This window comes from Aptenodytes patagonicus, chromosome 4 (genome assembly GCF_965638725.1).
Source record: "Aptenodytes patagonicus chromosome 4, bAptPat1.pri.cur, whole genome shotgun sequence".
Taxonomy (NCBI): domain Eukaryota; kingdom Metazoa; phylum Chordata; class Aves; order Sphenisciformes; family Spheniscidae; genus Aptenodytes; species Aptenodytes patagonicus.
Window position 1 is genome coordinate 26,652,538 of NC_134952.1, and position 15,082 is coordinate 26,667,619.

General features: G+C 39.0%; 1 protein-coding gene across 2 annotated transcripts in view; it reads right to left on the minus strand.

Moving 5' to 3' along the window:
• Positions 1–1,445: 1,445 nt before the first annotated feature.
• The window catches only part of SMIM14 (small integral membrane protein 14), a 42,810-nt gene continuing 29,173 nt past the window's right edge, over positions 1,446–15,082 (minus strand). For both annotated transcript variants that reach the window (XM_076336118.1, XM_076336117.1), the window contains exons 3-5: positions 12,871–12,919; positions 5,215–5,363; positions 1,446–4,636 (exon numbers count right to left, since the gene is read on the minus strand). In XM_076336118.1, coding sequence (XP_076192233.1) covers positions 4,604–4,636; positions 5,215–5,363; positions 12,871–12,919 — 231 coding nt within the window. In that variant the 3' untranslated portion in view covers positions 1,446–4,603. The remainder of the gene's footprint in view (positions 4,637–5,214; positions 5,364–12,870; positions 12,920–15,082) is intronic.

Genomic DNA, 15,082 nt, shown 5'->3' on the forward strand with positions numbered 1-15,082 from the left:
GTGGGAGTTGGCAATAATTTTGATACAAGATCAAGTAACATAGGTGCAGTTATTCTTCTTGTATGAAAATAGACAAATCTTCAGCTGGTGTCGACGAGTGTAACTCCCCGGAAGCCAACAGAGTTGTGCTGTTTTACAAGTGAGGATGTGGTTCGCTGTGGGACAGTCAGCTTCTTCCCCCACCCCAAGGTCCGCATCTTTGCAGTGAATTGCACCGTAGGCTGTTGGCTGGTACTGAACAAGTAAGGGTAGAAGGAGAAAGGAATGCAAGTTGTCCATTTTCGCAAGGAACCCACTTCATGTTCATGGAATACTTTGCTGCAGTGATTTGATGTATTTCTCCCAAACATCCTAGATAGGATACAATTTTTTTCAGGCTTTGGGGCAGAGTAATCTTCTCCACTTACCTGGTGGTCCTGAACAGCCAGGCCTCATGCAGATCCATTCAACATAGTTAATTTAAATTTGTGGTAACTTCCTTTCTGCATCACTTTTCATAATAGGCATGTGCATTCTTGGCAAACATTTTAACAAGTGTACTTATAAGTAAAGTTTAGCTTTAGTTTTAGGGGTTATTTATAACCTCATGTTCGAGTAAAAGGTAAATCTTGATAAGCAGACATCAATGATCTCTGATTAAGATCATACAGTTTCTAAATTGACTCAAATGCCTAAAGCATTGTTATTAAATTATTATTTTATTATTATTACTAAAAATAAATTCAGATTTTGTTTCTGATTCTCTGGTATTTATTACCACTATCTCTGGATAGCTGTGTATTATTTTAAACCTTAATGCTCCCCTGGCGTTTTCCTTTATTTCCTTGGATTAACACAGGAATCCCTAACGTGCGATCTGAGCTGCTGCTGAGGCAGTGCTCAGCATTTCGTGCTCTGCTGCCAGAGGAAGAAGAGTGCTGCACTCCATGGGAACAGTGAGGAAGCAGCAGGTCTCTACCACTTCTACATGCTGCCTCAGATCCACTGGAGCATCTTCCTTCCTCAGACCAGCTCTGGGTCCAACACTGCCAAGAACTGGGACTAGAAAATAGACTGCAAATCCCAAAGTAGTAGGATTTGATCTAAAATGAAGTAACATCGTTGGCGTATTTGGCCTCTGTCATGACTTTTCTTACTGTAGTATTTCTAACTTCCTAGGTTGCATAACTACGCTGAAGAGCAAAAGGCAGAGACGTCCATGTTGGTCATCAAAGTATCTTAAACCTTGGAAACCGCTTATAATTTGTTCTGACTTGCTTGAGATACATACAGAAGGCCATTAGAGAAGTTAGAAATTATGTTTTAAAAGTTACACAGATGACATGCTGATACTGATTTTTAGATATTTTTACTGATACTTATCTTTAGATTATTTCAAATTACCTTAGAAATTGATAGGTTGGTGCAGTCCTACATCTTATACAAAGACTAACAAAGACAAAAGGTTACTAATGATTGCTATTTATTTTGTTAAGTCAATAAAAAGTGCATAGTACAAGCCCTTTATCCCAATCCAAGTACTCAGTAAAAGATTACTAGGAAACCGCAAATGGCACAGATGATTTTTTTGTTTGGCATAATTCAGACATTTTAAACCACCGATTTACATTAGGTACATCACATCATCACTCTTCCTTTTTCAATCATGAACATTACAAGGCTAAGTGATCTGCAGACAATACATGAATACATATGATTTCTCATTTCAGAGTATAATAATTGTGTTAAGCAGACTCTAAAATACTATTGTTTTAACAAAGTTCTAAGCTAAGGTATAATTGTAAACTTCCCTCCTTATTTCCCAATTGCTACAACTTGCGTCTCTTACTAACCGAGCTTAAAACCCTTGTTACAGAATTAATCATCTCCTGAAGCTTCACATACCACTAATCTCTTCCACGCCTCTTCTCAAAATTTACCATAAACATCTGTAACCATAATACAATTATTTCATCGCAAACTACATCACTAAAGGCCAGATTTCTGCCACCCTTACTAAAGCTGCTACTAGTACATTATCTCAAAGTAGTCCCACAAACTTGAGTGCAACTACTTGATGAGTAAGGCACTATTTAACATGAATAAGAGTGGCAAAATACAGTCCTACAATTATTTACTTTCATTTTAATTGAGTGGTGATCTGAAGGTTATATCTTAGAGAGAGTATCTGAATTTAGAAGGCATACATTTTGATGTGGGATAGTGGCCTGGCTCTTTAGTAAAACATTTTACAATAAAATATTTGCAATGTTTTTTTCTTTTACATAGAAAATTTAAAATAGCAATTTACATGAGGAAAGTATACATGTATAAAATCACTGGGACAATTACTTAGAGGAATTTCAAGCAAAGACAGTTCATTTAAATGTAAAACACAACATTACTCTGAACAAAAAGTTCATTTGCCAAGACTGTTAGAGCTGGGTGCACATGGTGAGTTTTATAAATACATACACAGACATTTAAGTAAAGCGAGACTGATCCTCACAAGTGAGGAGCATCTGCTGTAAATCTCACCAACTTCCAATAGGATGAGGAGTGGCACTCTGTCTGAAATGAAGCCTGTTTCAGTTGGCTTTTTAATCAGTTGGAAGCCTGTTTTATGCATCCGATAGTGAGGAATTCTGGCCAAAAATTCTCGGAGAAAAGGTCAGCGTAGGAGGTTATATATATTTTCTTGTTGGTTCAACAAAATTATTACTTGATCTGTTCAAAACAGTATCCCAAACATAAATGTACATGGAAGGCAAAAAGCAAGCACAGTCAGATTGTTTGTCCCAGTGACATCTTTACACAGTGTTTGTGGCCTGTACACCATTAGACATAATAGGACAAATTCTCTCAGCTTCTCTGCCGCAGCGCCATTGCTTTACATAGCACCGCACTGATGTCACTGAGAGCACCTGGCCCAATCATCTTCTTCATTTTTTAATTTTTTTTTTATTTTTTACACATGCTCCTATGCTTGGGAGCACACTATGCCACAGAAGTTCAAAGGGCAATTACATCAAATTACAGAAGCCTTTCTTCAGGTCTACGCTGTACCTTTACAAGGAGGCTTAGCTGGCCCGCCATTTACCCTGAGAAGGAAAACCCCGCGTCTGTCAACCATGGGATCTGATGTGAGATTTTTTTTTACAGCCCATTAATACAAACCTTTATGTATCTTAACAGTTAGTCCCTTCAGCTCCGTAACTAAAGTCCTCATGAAATAAAGGTTTGTGGAGTAAGGCTTTGAATTCCCATGTCTGTTCTACTGACCTTTACGGAAAGAAGCTTCATGTTGGTAACATAAAAATGTTCTTTACATTATTCTTATCAATTTTTCAAATTGATCAAGAAAAATATACAGTGTCGCTTTTCTGTACATCTTTAAAATGTTCTTAAATTAATGTACATAAAAAAGTCATTCCCATTTGCTACAATGGGAGATGTGCACAGGTATGTGCACAGCCACACATAAACACACCACACATACACACAAATATTAGAGGGAAAAGACATGTCATATGTAGTCACCTGCAAGTTTGTTATTCAACAATTACAACCAGTAGATAAGGATGAAATGTTAAGAATTGCTGACAACACACAGGTGAAAAAACCTGAATATCCAGTATATGTTGTATACCAAAAGTTGGTAACCTTGGTAACCTCTTGGTATGATTTCATTCTGTCCAATATACATTACATCATGGCTAAAAACTTGTTAAGATACCGATTATTAAAAGACTATACCAGGACAGAAAATTCTACCAAGTTCTTCTCACTAAATTACTCTTTTCATAAAGTCTGTAAGTAAACAAATCCATTTTTGGAATACATTTTTTTGACAACATATTGAATAAGATATATCATCTATTAATGAATAAGATTAAATTAATTTCTTTTTTGGTGGTATAATCTTTTATGTAAAGTTCCCAATATATATGTCAAAGCTTTGACAGTGGCAATTATCACATTCACTTCTTTGCGCATACACACACACACACACACACACACACACACAATATAATTCTAGTGGACAATCCGTGCTTTTGCCAACAACCCTGAAAACTATGTTAGTGGTCCAAAGACCAGACTAAAAGCTGCTCTGAACCCAGGGCAAATATAAAATAATTTCAGTTTTTCACCACATAACTAAGCTAATAGTTGCAACCATAATATAACTCTCAAAAGCATACTGGAGAAAAAATATGGATTCATCTGAAGAAAGGTCAATAACCTTCCATTATTATAGATGCACAGGGATTTTCTTTTTCTTTCAATGCATATCAGAAATCACTGCAAAGAAATCAAGATTATTCTAACAGAAAGAGACTGAGTGGAATGTCCACAGTAACGGCAACAACCAAAAAACCTCTGCAACGCCTTATCATTATTCAAATTACCATCTACTAGGAACTGTAATAACATAAAAAGCAAAAATTAACTTAAAATTGAAGTCGCTAAAAGCAGTTCATGAAAATAACCGCTGAATGATAATCCTGCTCTATATAAATGAGAAAAGAAAACAGTATTGAATGGGGTTTAGGAGTAATCTGGTCACTTCGTTCATTTGGTCGTGCAAGGTTTTAGCTGCTGAACTTTTCCAATACTGAACGCTCTAGTCCACTGGTGGGGCTGGTGGTTCTTGTCCCTAGGGGGAAGGAAGGAGGAAAAGAAAGAAAAAAAAACACGTACAGGATTAGAAACAGTGCTTCACATAAAAGGATTTAGCAATTAAAGAAGAACGCAGAAGAGTTAAATTGTGCTTTCTTTTAAGATCTTTCACGATCTCTTTCAATATTCAGAGTAAATGAGCACCAAAGAACAATACTGTTTCCTGCATCGATAGGGATTTTCCCATGATCCCACATCTAGGACAAAGATCACCTTCCCAGTTTCATGCTGTAATTTTGTTTACTGACTTCTGTTAAAGCTGTGATTTTCCCCTTGTACATAAGAAGGCAGGAGGCAGTTCCAACCACGGACAGCGAGTGTCCAGAGGACATTATGACCCACGCTCAGTCACCCGTGCCTGCTCCACCCCATGGCAGGCCTCACAGTTGGCCTTCGTGATTCTACTTTCACTTTGGTTTTACTCATTTTCATTGTTCCAAGAAAATACAGGAAGAAAATGTAAGGAAAAAAGGACTGCAAGGTCATCTGTATTAAAACCAAATACATTTAAACGATTGTAAAGTCTCTCTGCAGGGCACTTTAAGACGCACTTACATTATGTGGGCTGGTTGGCTTTCCGGCTGTGTTGGATCCTCTCAGATTACTAGGTCTCAGTAAGAACAAGACAAGTGCAATCACCACCCAGGCCATCATTATCATGGCAAAGCTGATGCCATTGTCACTGGAGGAATTTGGTCCTGGCACTATAGACAAGGAAAACTCAAGTTACAAACGAGAGTGACAGCAGAGTTCTTTCCTCAAGATGAAAACAAAAATGCAACATAAGTCTCAGAAAAAAAAAGAAATATTTTTCAATCGATTTTTCTGATTAGTCCTTCCTTTTGGCTTTAAGACAAATTCTTGGTTATTGTTACACTGGTTTTTTATCACATTTCTTATCCCTTTGAAAAAAGAATCTATTTCATAAGGTTTCACTGGAATTCCCAGAATTATCATGAATATTTTTTAGTTCACATTAACTCAATGAACTGGAGATCATAAACACACACTTTGTGTTCAAGAAATCAAACCTGATTTTTAAGAAATCAAACTTGATGCAAAGAAGACCCAGTAATATATTTATCTGGGGAAAAAACCAACACCTGCATGTTGGTGTTTCTTTTTTGCCTCACACAAATACAAAAATAAAGCTAAAGAGATGAAAGCTTAGACTCTGTTGTTAGCCTACACACAGAGAACATGCTAATTCTAGCGAGAAGGGAGCAAACTAATGGTTATAATTTTGTTGGTTACTGTAAGTTATTGAGTGTTTGTTTGAACAAGCGTCAGTGTCAATGTGCCAGATCTCCATGACTGGTCATCCAGGTCATGTGGTATCTCTGAGAGCATCGAGGAAAACGGATCGCTCAGAAGGGGAAAAACTGCTGAGGAGATACATGAAAAAGTGAAGCCGAGGAATACAATATTCAAATTGTACACCTAATTTCTGTACAGAATGGCTGAGACATCAAAGCATGGAAATAAAATTGAGAAAATCCCCTCAGACTGGAAATGGCTCGTTAGTCTTTTTGGATCAAGAAAGTCTTGCAAATACCTGCACATTTGAAAACATCAACTTTTCTCCTCTGAGACATAATTTCAGATGATCAAATTGTAACTAATGTTGTCAGCTAAAGTGTAAATCAATGTATAGTTAAGTACCTATGGTACTTACATGGCCCCATTTACAATAGTATCTAAAGACCTAACATCTTCATTAATGAACTGGATAATCAATTAATACAAAGCAATTAATATAAAGCTATAATGAATAACCTTCAGAAAGAGAAGAGCTATTCTATTTTACTACTCTAGTTGAAAACTTTAACATTCAGGGAAATTCGACAGGGACACTCGTATCCGTCAGATTTTTCAGTTGTCTCAACTCATTTGGATCATCTTGTTATGGCATCAAGTCTGGATTCGGTATTGGTTGGCAGTTGTTCTTATTTAACATTTGCTAGATAACTTATACCCAGTGAACTGCTGGAGTCAGTTATTTCCTCGGAGGTTAATGCTGATACCAGAGAACCATCCTCATCACTGTCACACTGGGTAGCATTTTTAACAGAGGCTCTTCTATGAAAGTGGTTTCTTCATAGCATAGCTAAGACACAGCAGAGGGGCACGAGGGCCACTGTGAGGAAGCTTACAGCTACTCCATTCACAACACTGCTGTTCTGCAAGTAAGACTTCATGAGTCGGGGCTGTCGGACCGACGTTCTTTACCAACATCACATGCACTCAAAAATGTCAAAGAAGAAAGAAAAAGGATTATAGGAGTTCATATTTCTCACAGTACCAACGAAACCATTAACACGCATGAGCAAATGAAACTGCCATACAGCTCTTGCCTTTTAAATGTCCAAAATATAGACATTTCAAAACTCAAGAAGCTGCTAATGCAGAGGAATCTTATGATTAGCAGTATATACAATTACAAGTGACAATTCTTTTGGAGATCTGAGTGAATAAAGGGCGCTGTATATGAGAAGGTATAGTGCAAAGAAAATAAATGAGAATGCTACAGCCTTTAATTCATTAAATTCTAGCATATAATTGATTCAGAAAGCATATGGAATTGTGCAGGTAAGAGTTTAGGCCTGCAATTGTGTTGAGGGAAAATATTATTGTTATCAACATGATATATCAATATTTTAAATCTTGGATGACCTCTATATATGCAATCCAGTAAACTAGCATATAATTCAGCATGAAAAGAACAACTGTTTTATTTTGGGGCTTCCAGACAACATTAATAGCCACCCTGAGACTACCTTCAGCAGCACGTAAGACAGCCTTAGGTACCTGCTTTGGCACGTATGTTCAGTAGAACATTGAAAATTCAGATCACCTGTTACGCTGGATTCCCCATACAATGCAGAGAAACAGGGACTAGTCAGGCTGCCTTCTGGAATTTTTGCTGACCCACAGTGCACTTAGGGTCCGTAGTGAAACAAGAGTTGTGGTAAGCAAATGCTGCTAGGTCAGCTCATGCTGCAGGTCAAGGAAGGGAGCAGAAGGAATTCCCCACAGAGGGAAATCACAGGCGTTCGTGCAAAACACAATTTCTATCCAGCCTGTGTTGTAATACGGTTTGGATGGAACCAAATGTGCTGAAACATGTTCTAAACCAAGCTAAGCAAGGCAACAGCTGATCTAACACAGCTTGGCCCTGTACTACCTACTCAAAGCATGCCAGATACTGAAACAGCCACAACACTGTTTACACTATTCAAGTACCATTAAATCCACATCTCTCACAAATGACCACGTGCTTTAATAAGGACGTGAGATATTTCAGAATCTGTTACTTTAATCTCTTAACATAAGGTGATGAGGATAAGCAAAATCTCACATAGCTGGGGCGAATCACACTTTTCAAAGCTTCGCATCACAAATCAAGAGAACAGACAAGAAGCTGTTTCAGCTACTGGGAGCAATAACATGTAGAATACGACAATCTTTTGCTACAAAGAGCTCCATCACTGAGATCACAAAATCATCAGATAAGACCAGCTTATGGATAAAGAACAGTTGAGTGAAGCTGAAACCAAGCAGGATGGAATTTATGCTGATGGGCAGAAGAAAAGATCTTATTTTTAAGAGTTCACAGCCACAGTGCTTTTACCTATAATTGGTATTTTTGCAGGTAATTCGGAAGTGGTTTTTTGATTCCTTGAAGAAGAAAGGCTATGCTATAAGAGCACCTGTGGATGATATTTTTTAATATTTCCAGGTGGCTAGAAGATTGTCCTGTTCTGACCTCACAGATGAATGTCCCTGCCACCATCCACTTTGATGGATGGATCTGGTTATTAATCTCCAGTGCCTGGGAGACACCAACTAGTACAGAATGTAGCAGTACGTATTCTCCTGGTAACCCGTGTCACTCTTACAGTCTCTAACCTGCCCTTCCACACAACACTGAATCCAGCCCAAGGTCTTTATTTTCAGAGTATCTGGTGCCCTGGGCTCAGCATACCTATATACCCACGCACTTCTGAATGAAACCTGTGAGCACTTCTGCCCCTCTGGTTACCTGGAATATTTTTACATCGCGGCTGAATTATCTCCATGCAGGAGAAAGCTTTATGAGGGGCTGGTCTGAGACTGGGGGATGAAGTCCCATGGGAGCTAATGACTATGGTGAATCCTATCTGTTGCTCCACATATGAGATACAGTTCTTCGGCTTGCTTTTTCCTATAGAAACAGACTAGGCCACATAAACTAGTCTTCTCGCAGAGAAATGGGAAGGGAAAAAATAATCTGCTGTGACAGATGTTTGCCACCTCATTTAATGTTCTACTAGAAAGCAGTCAAAGCTACTAAAATGATGAGTTTGGTAAAAATAATTTCTAAAGATTAAAGGTCAACCGCCTCCTGATTGTGCAACTGAAATCTCAAGAATACAATATTAAAATTAATAAATGCCTTTGTTAAATACTCCTTACATGAACTTAGTTCTCTTAAAGTGCTATTTTTCATTCAGAGTGAGGTTGTACTCTAAAGAAAAAGAGGAACGATTGCATTTCTTTTACTGTAAAAGTATATTCCATGTGGTGCTTTTTGTCTGCCCTCTCATGGCAGAAATATCTGCTTTTGGATCTTCAGCTTTTTACTGTTTAACATCTGCATGTGGGAAGGCAAAAGCATGCTCTCTGACTTGTGCCTTCTTCTTTTCACAGTGTGTTTAGCCTCGCCTGTTCTGTGGAAGAAAGGTAGGAAACCGTATGAAGATAGGTATTTTACAGATGAATCATCAGGGAAGACAAAGAGCCTGTGGGACCTTCAGCAGATAACCCCTGCAAGCTGACACTCTCAAAGGCAGGGATAAGGAAACTGAAGAAAGCCAAAAAGGACTTGAGCGGAGGAAGGGAGAAGGGAATTACCAGGAAAGGGAGGGAAGAGTTGGCAGACATTTCATGCCGTTAGGTTAGGCTGCTGTGACTCCCCTAGATGAGTCCAACTCAAGATGAATCATAGATACGCATTCATTTTCAAATACATAAAAATTTGGAAGTAGAGTAGACAACATTTGAGATCGTCATCTCTGACCATATTACAAGCTAGTAGAGCACTGAGAATAGTGTTGAAAATATGAATGTGGTAAATCCAGGTCACATCTGGGAATAGCTAGAACACAGAAAAAACTCAGGCGGTGGCCCCTCATTTCCTTTGACATGGAAGGCTGACTGTGAAGGGCCATGAGCCATCAGAGCAGCTCAGTACCAGCTGGGGATCCTCCTGGGCTGGATGAATCGCTGATGTTGCAACTGCAACACACTCCAGAGAAATCTTCCCTGCTCCACTTGCACTGGACAGAACTCAGAAAAGAATTATCGCTCTTATTCCTCATTTCAAGGGAAACTGTAAGATCTTCTGATTTGCTGAGCATAAACAATCCCAACAGAATATTAAATGTGTTGCACATTCAAAACTTGCAGCCTTTTTTTTCCAAGGCACCCACTGAAATGGAGGGAACAGTCATCAGACTGATACATGCTTTGCCATCATAGCAGATACTCTGATGGAGAATCAGAGGAACAGCCATCAAGCAGAGTGCCCAAATGCTCTCTGAAGCGGTGCTCATATCCTCCTGTATGTAGGAGCACAAATCCGAAAGCACTGGTCCTGACCCCGGCAGGAAACTCTCTGCAGGGTAGTCACTACAATATAATGGTGCCAACAACCATAAATAAAAATTTAGAGCTAATAACACAAAAATGCGAATGAGGGAGCCTTGGTGCTACTGCTTTGATCTGGCTCCAAAAACCTAAAAAAGATCTGAAATCAAGGGTTGAAGAAACAAAGTGTGCTCAGGAAGAATCAATGCAGGGTGCTTCTGAGAACTTCCAGCTGGTAGCAACAGCATAACACATGACGCTGCTGTGACACTGGCTGAACCACAGCCCTGATGTTTCCCAAAACAAAACCACATACATCTCATCAGTTATTCCACAACCTTGCAACTTAAGAATCTGTGTATGACAACATTCCCAGCTGCGCTTCCAGAAGGAAGACCAAATTCTGGGAATGAGCAAATGGGTGGGAGTGAAACAAGCTTCTTCATATCACGGTCCTGAAATGAGGAATCAAAGTCAGCAACAGGAAATGGAGCTGTGGGACCTAGGGAAGAGGAGACCCACCTCAAACATAAGCTCATCACAGTATAGCTCATCAGAACAGGATGAAGCAATGGACAGAAGACTGGCCTAGAATTGTTTTAATCTGTCTCTGAAAACATGTCTAGAAGCTTCTCCAGGCTCAATCTGTTTATTTTTGCCTTTGACTCCTGGGAGTCTTACAGAGCTCATGTTGGCCCAAGCACAGAATCACAGAAGCATCACAAAATGATCTGACAAATAGGCAGTCAGTGTCATTGCATCAGCAGAAAAATACCTTTGCTGGAACTAAATTTAAGGCAATATAATAACATAGGAGAGGATTTACCCTATAATTTTTGCTTTGGTTTTTGAAACAAACCACTGGTTTGGAACAATTGCTGCCAAATTGCTTGCATCTGCACAGACAGTTATCGCAAGGATCTCTTTCAGGATGGAAAGCTATTTGCTGCAAACCATTCACATCCCCACTGTACTATAGCTTGGTAGTATGAAAGCTATCCCACAAGCTTTGTGCCCACACATAACAGAACTTACTCATTTATACAGTCTTTAGCCCAAGAGCTTCATAAATATTGATAAGCCAAGACTCCCAAGGCTTGAGTGAGGATGACCTACCATCACTTGGTTTTGACTGCGGACTAAAGCTCAGAAAGCTGCACAGCCTATCTGTGCCTATTTCTAATACAGAAAAGATTCCGTCTCCTGTCACCTGCCTCTTTCCCTCTCCTACATGCCTGTGATTTAACCCCCCCACACACACAGAAGTCAAAGGCGTGGGAGATGAAGAAGTCTGGCTTAGGACAGCAGCATTTGGGAGAGGAGGGGTCCTGGAAGTCACGGACAGCATAACTTGGAAAGCCCATAAAAAAAGAGTGAAGTCAGCAGCACTGTTAGAGCACATGTGCACCCCACTCTTCTTTTTCAGGGGTTATCTGGGAAAGCTCATAGCTTTTCCCCTTCAGCCCAACATGGCAATGAATCTGGGACTGTTTCACACTGGGAGGGCACAGTGCAAGTCCAAGCTAGATGCCCATCTCTAAACAGGTTTTACTGGGGAGTGAAGAGGGAGGAATATGAGAGTGAACGAAGGCATGCGCTCTCCCCAAGATCCTGGAAACCTTGACTGCACTGCTCCTAGACCTGTAGAAGGCACAAGCACCAGCAGCTCTTGCTTCCAGGAGCACTGCTCAGGTGCTCCCTGCTCCCTCCGAGCATTACAGCACTCCTGATGCAGGCTAATTGAGTGAGTTCATATGCTCAGTTGGTAAAGCAATATAGGAAAAACAGATCCACTTCATTTTTATTTATAAGCATTTGGCGATGTTCCCTCTAGACCATGAAAAGTGTAAGAGCGCCTCAGGGCAAGCTTACATTAGTGCATAACCTCTGCACAGCTACGCTTCCCTGCAGATGTTGGTAACGTTTGACTATCCTAGTAAAGCTCACTGTTTGGGAGAGTTTTTTAGATGTATTTCACAGCAAATTTCAAGGAAGTGTACACATCAGTACTCTGCTTCATTAACTACACAGCCACCGAGTCAAACAGAAATGCAGTCACGGTGTATGTCAACTTATCAGTCAGAGCTCCAGGGAATCTCCTCTCCCTCACAGTGAAGTAGAGTGTTCACAGTACTGACAGTAAGTCACCCAGCCCCAGCCATGAACATGTGTGTGGGGGGGTCTGTGCTGAATATCCCATCCTCACTGGTTAGGCTGCTATGACTGTAAGGAGGACAAATAAAGCCCCCTCCAAATTTTCTCCACAGGGAAAAACTGAAATCATCCTATTTGGAGGCTAATGGTAAGAGTCAGTAATGCTTGGGGCCCCATCAACGGTCATGCTGGTATATTGATACCTCCAGCCTGCTCACCATTGCCGCTTCCACACCAATGTTCATCTGCATCACAGATTCTCAGAAATTACCTCCCCCACAAAACAACTTTAGTACTGTAGTATTTGATTTCATGTCGTATGTTCCTATAACATTAAATCAACTGCTGCATTTTAAAGACCAGTCAGACTGTTTTTTAATTACTACTGTTTATTTTACTTCCATGCACCTGATCTCGATAGTTACTCACATTCCTGAAGGCATTCTGTGTCTGTGCAGTACGACTGGGATTGTCTCAGCTGAAAGAGAGAAAAAGAAAGGCATGACACTTAGCGATGAGACTTGGTCAGCTTTTACCGAAATCATGATTTAGTATAATGTCAGAGCACAAGTTCAAGATAAGGAAGATTATAACTGACCCTTTACTGCTTTGCACTTGGCCTATGGTGTGTGAAGAATCCCAGGTATAGAGGTAGTTTCCGAACACTATTTACATAATACCTTTAAATCACCTGACTAAAGTGCTATTGCTTCCACACAGGTTGCAGCCACTGAGTGCCTTTTAAAATTCAAGTTAAAAATCTATAGTGATATAGACATTGTTATATACAGATTTAGTCTCTACACACATTTTGGGATTTATAATGGATAGGTGTTACTACTGTTATCTAGATCAAGTAACATTAAAATACTCTGTGATTACATAACAGTAAATGATCAGGCTGTAATAATCATAGTGGTTATGCACAGAGAAGCTGAATTAAAATTTCATATTTAAACTTAGCAATTACTATTTTTTCCACCTAAGATCTTTTTTTAAAAGCAGATTTTTATATGTATTTTACTGGTTTTTCTCTTTACTGACGGGTAAAATTTAAAATGCTTTTAGCAACTGTAATGACTATTTGCATTTACAGACTAGGTAAGCTTGCTAACTGCAGGAAAAGTCAACACTGGCTGACCTGCAAATTGGTATAACTATTTCACAGATGACAGAGTCAAAAAAGAAAGACAAATATCACATTCTTTATCAGGCACAGAGAGGTTAAATGGATGGGTTTTAATCTGCTGTATTATGGAAATAGGTTCTATCCTCTGCTTAGGTAAACTACATGGATTAATAATAAAAGTTTTAAAAAGTACAGAATTGTTACAATGCCTTGGTTAGAACTGACATTTCCTTTTTGACACGTTTTATGTCACAGTAGTGTCACAAATCCCAACACTTCTTGTCACAACAGGCTAATCTGTTTATTACCAGTGTAAATATACAAATGTAAAGGAGAAGAAAAGATGATGTTCCTTATGAAAGAAATATGTGAATAATTTCTACAAACCCAATTTCCCCTTGTATTGGCATAACTGATTTGCTGTATGTAGTTATAATATTATGCAAAGCACATCAAGGAAACAGATGAGCAACCAAAGGAGGAAGACATTTGGAAAAGTTTAAGCTCCTTCCTTTATCATAATGATTTTCAATGACTGACATCTTTGAGAAAGAAAAAAAAACGTAATTGGAGACTGATCACATTCATTCTTTCATTAATATATTAAGATCTGCTAGCAAATTTACTGAGACTACAAAGAAGTTCCTTAGGAAGTACTGGGAAGGCTGGATTTAACCTTTCAACTATTTCTATAGTTAAAAACAACAGCAGGGGAAATTCAAACAAAAGACTTCCTACTTACCTTATTAAAAAAATTAAAAATTAAAAAAAAAATTCTATCAAACCAGGCATATTTCCTGTCGTTCTTATACAAAAGCAAAAGCTCATTTTATTTTCAAACTTCGGAAGTCATTCTCAAAGGGGAGGTTTTATGTTAGCAATAGTACCAATTTGGAATATCTGACACTGAGAGATTCCTGAACTGGGAGAACTGGATATCACTATACCCACATTTTAAAGAGATCAGCAACATAATTATCTTCTGTTTGTACAAGGGTTTAATTCTGGCGGAGGCTTATAGTCCCTACTCTGTAAAACACAGTTTACAGGTATTCTTCAACACAGAATGATGCCCAGAATTAAAATGGGTAATAGTTATATGACCGGAAACATCGAAGACATCAACAAGCATATAGCATCTAGTTATCCCTCTGTCCCCAGGATGGTTAGTACTCATACAGCTTATCTAGTTTGCCCAGATAGGCAACGCTGTCTTGGGATGTTCTAGCCACAATACTAGTTATCTCCCATTCTAAGTGCTACACTCTGTCCAAAGACAACTTTTTTAAACCATGCAATTAACGTTTCTATAAAAGCCATCTCAAAAAATGGTACATGTACTTTTTGTTGCTGTTAACATCCTGTTCCTTCACCTGCCTACCAGATAGGCTTCCACTGCTACCACAAAAAAAAAATGACGGAGCTCCAGCTTTGACTGACATGAATATGTTAGCCACCAGAGAAGCTTGTTTAACAACAACAGAAAGATATTCTGGCTACAGCTATGCCTTT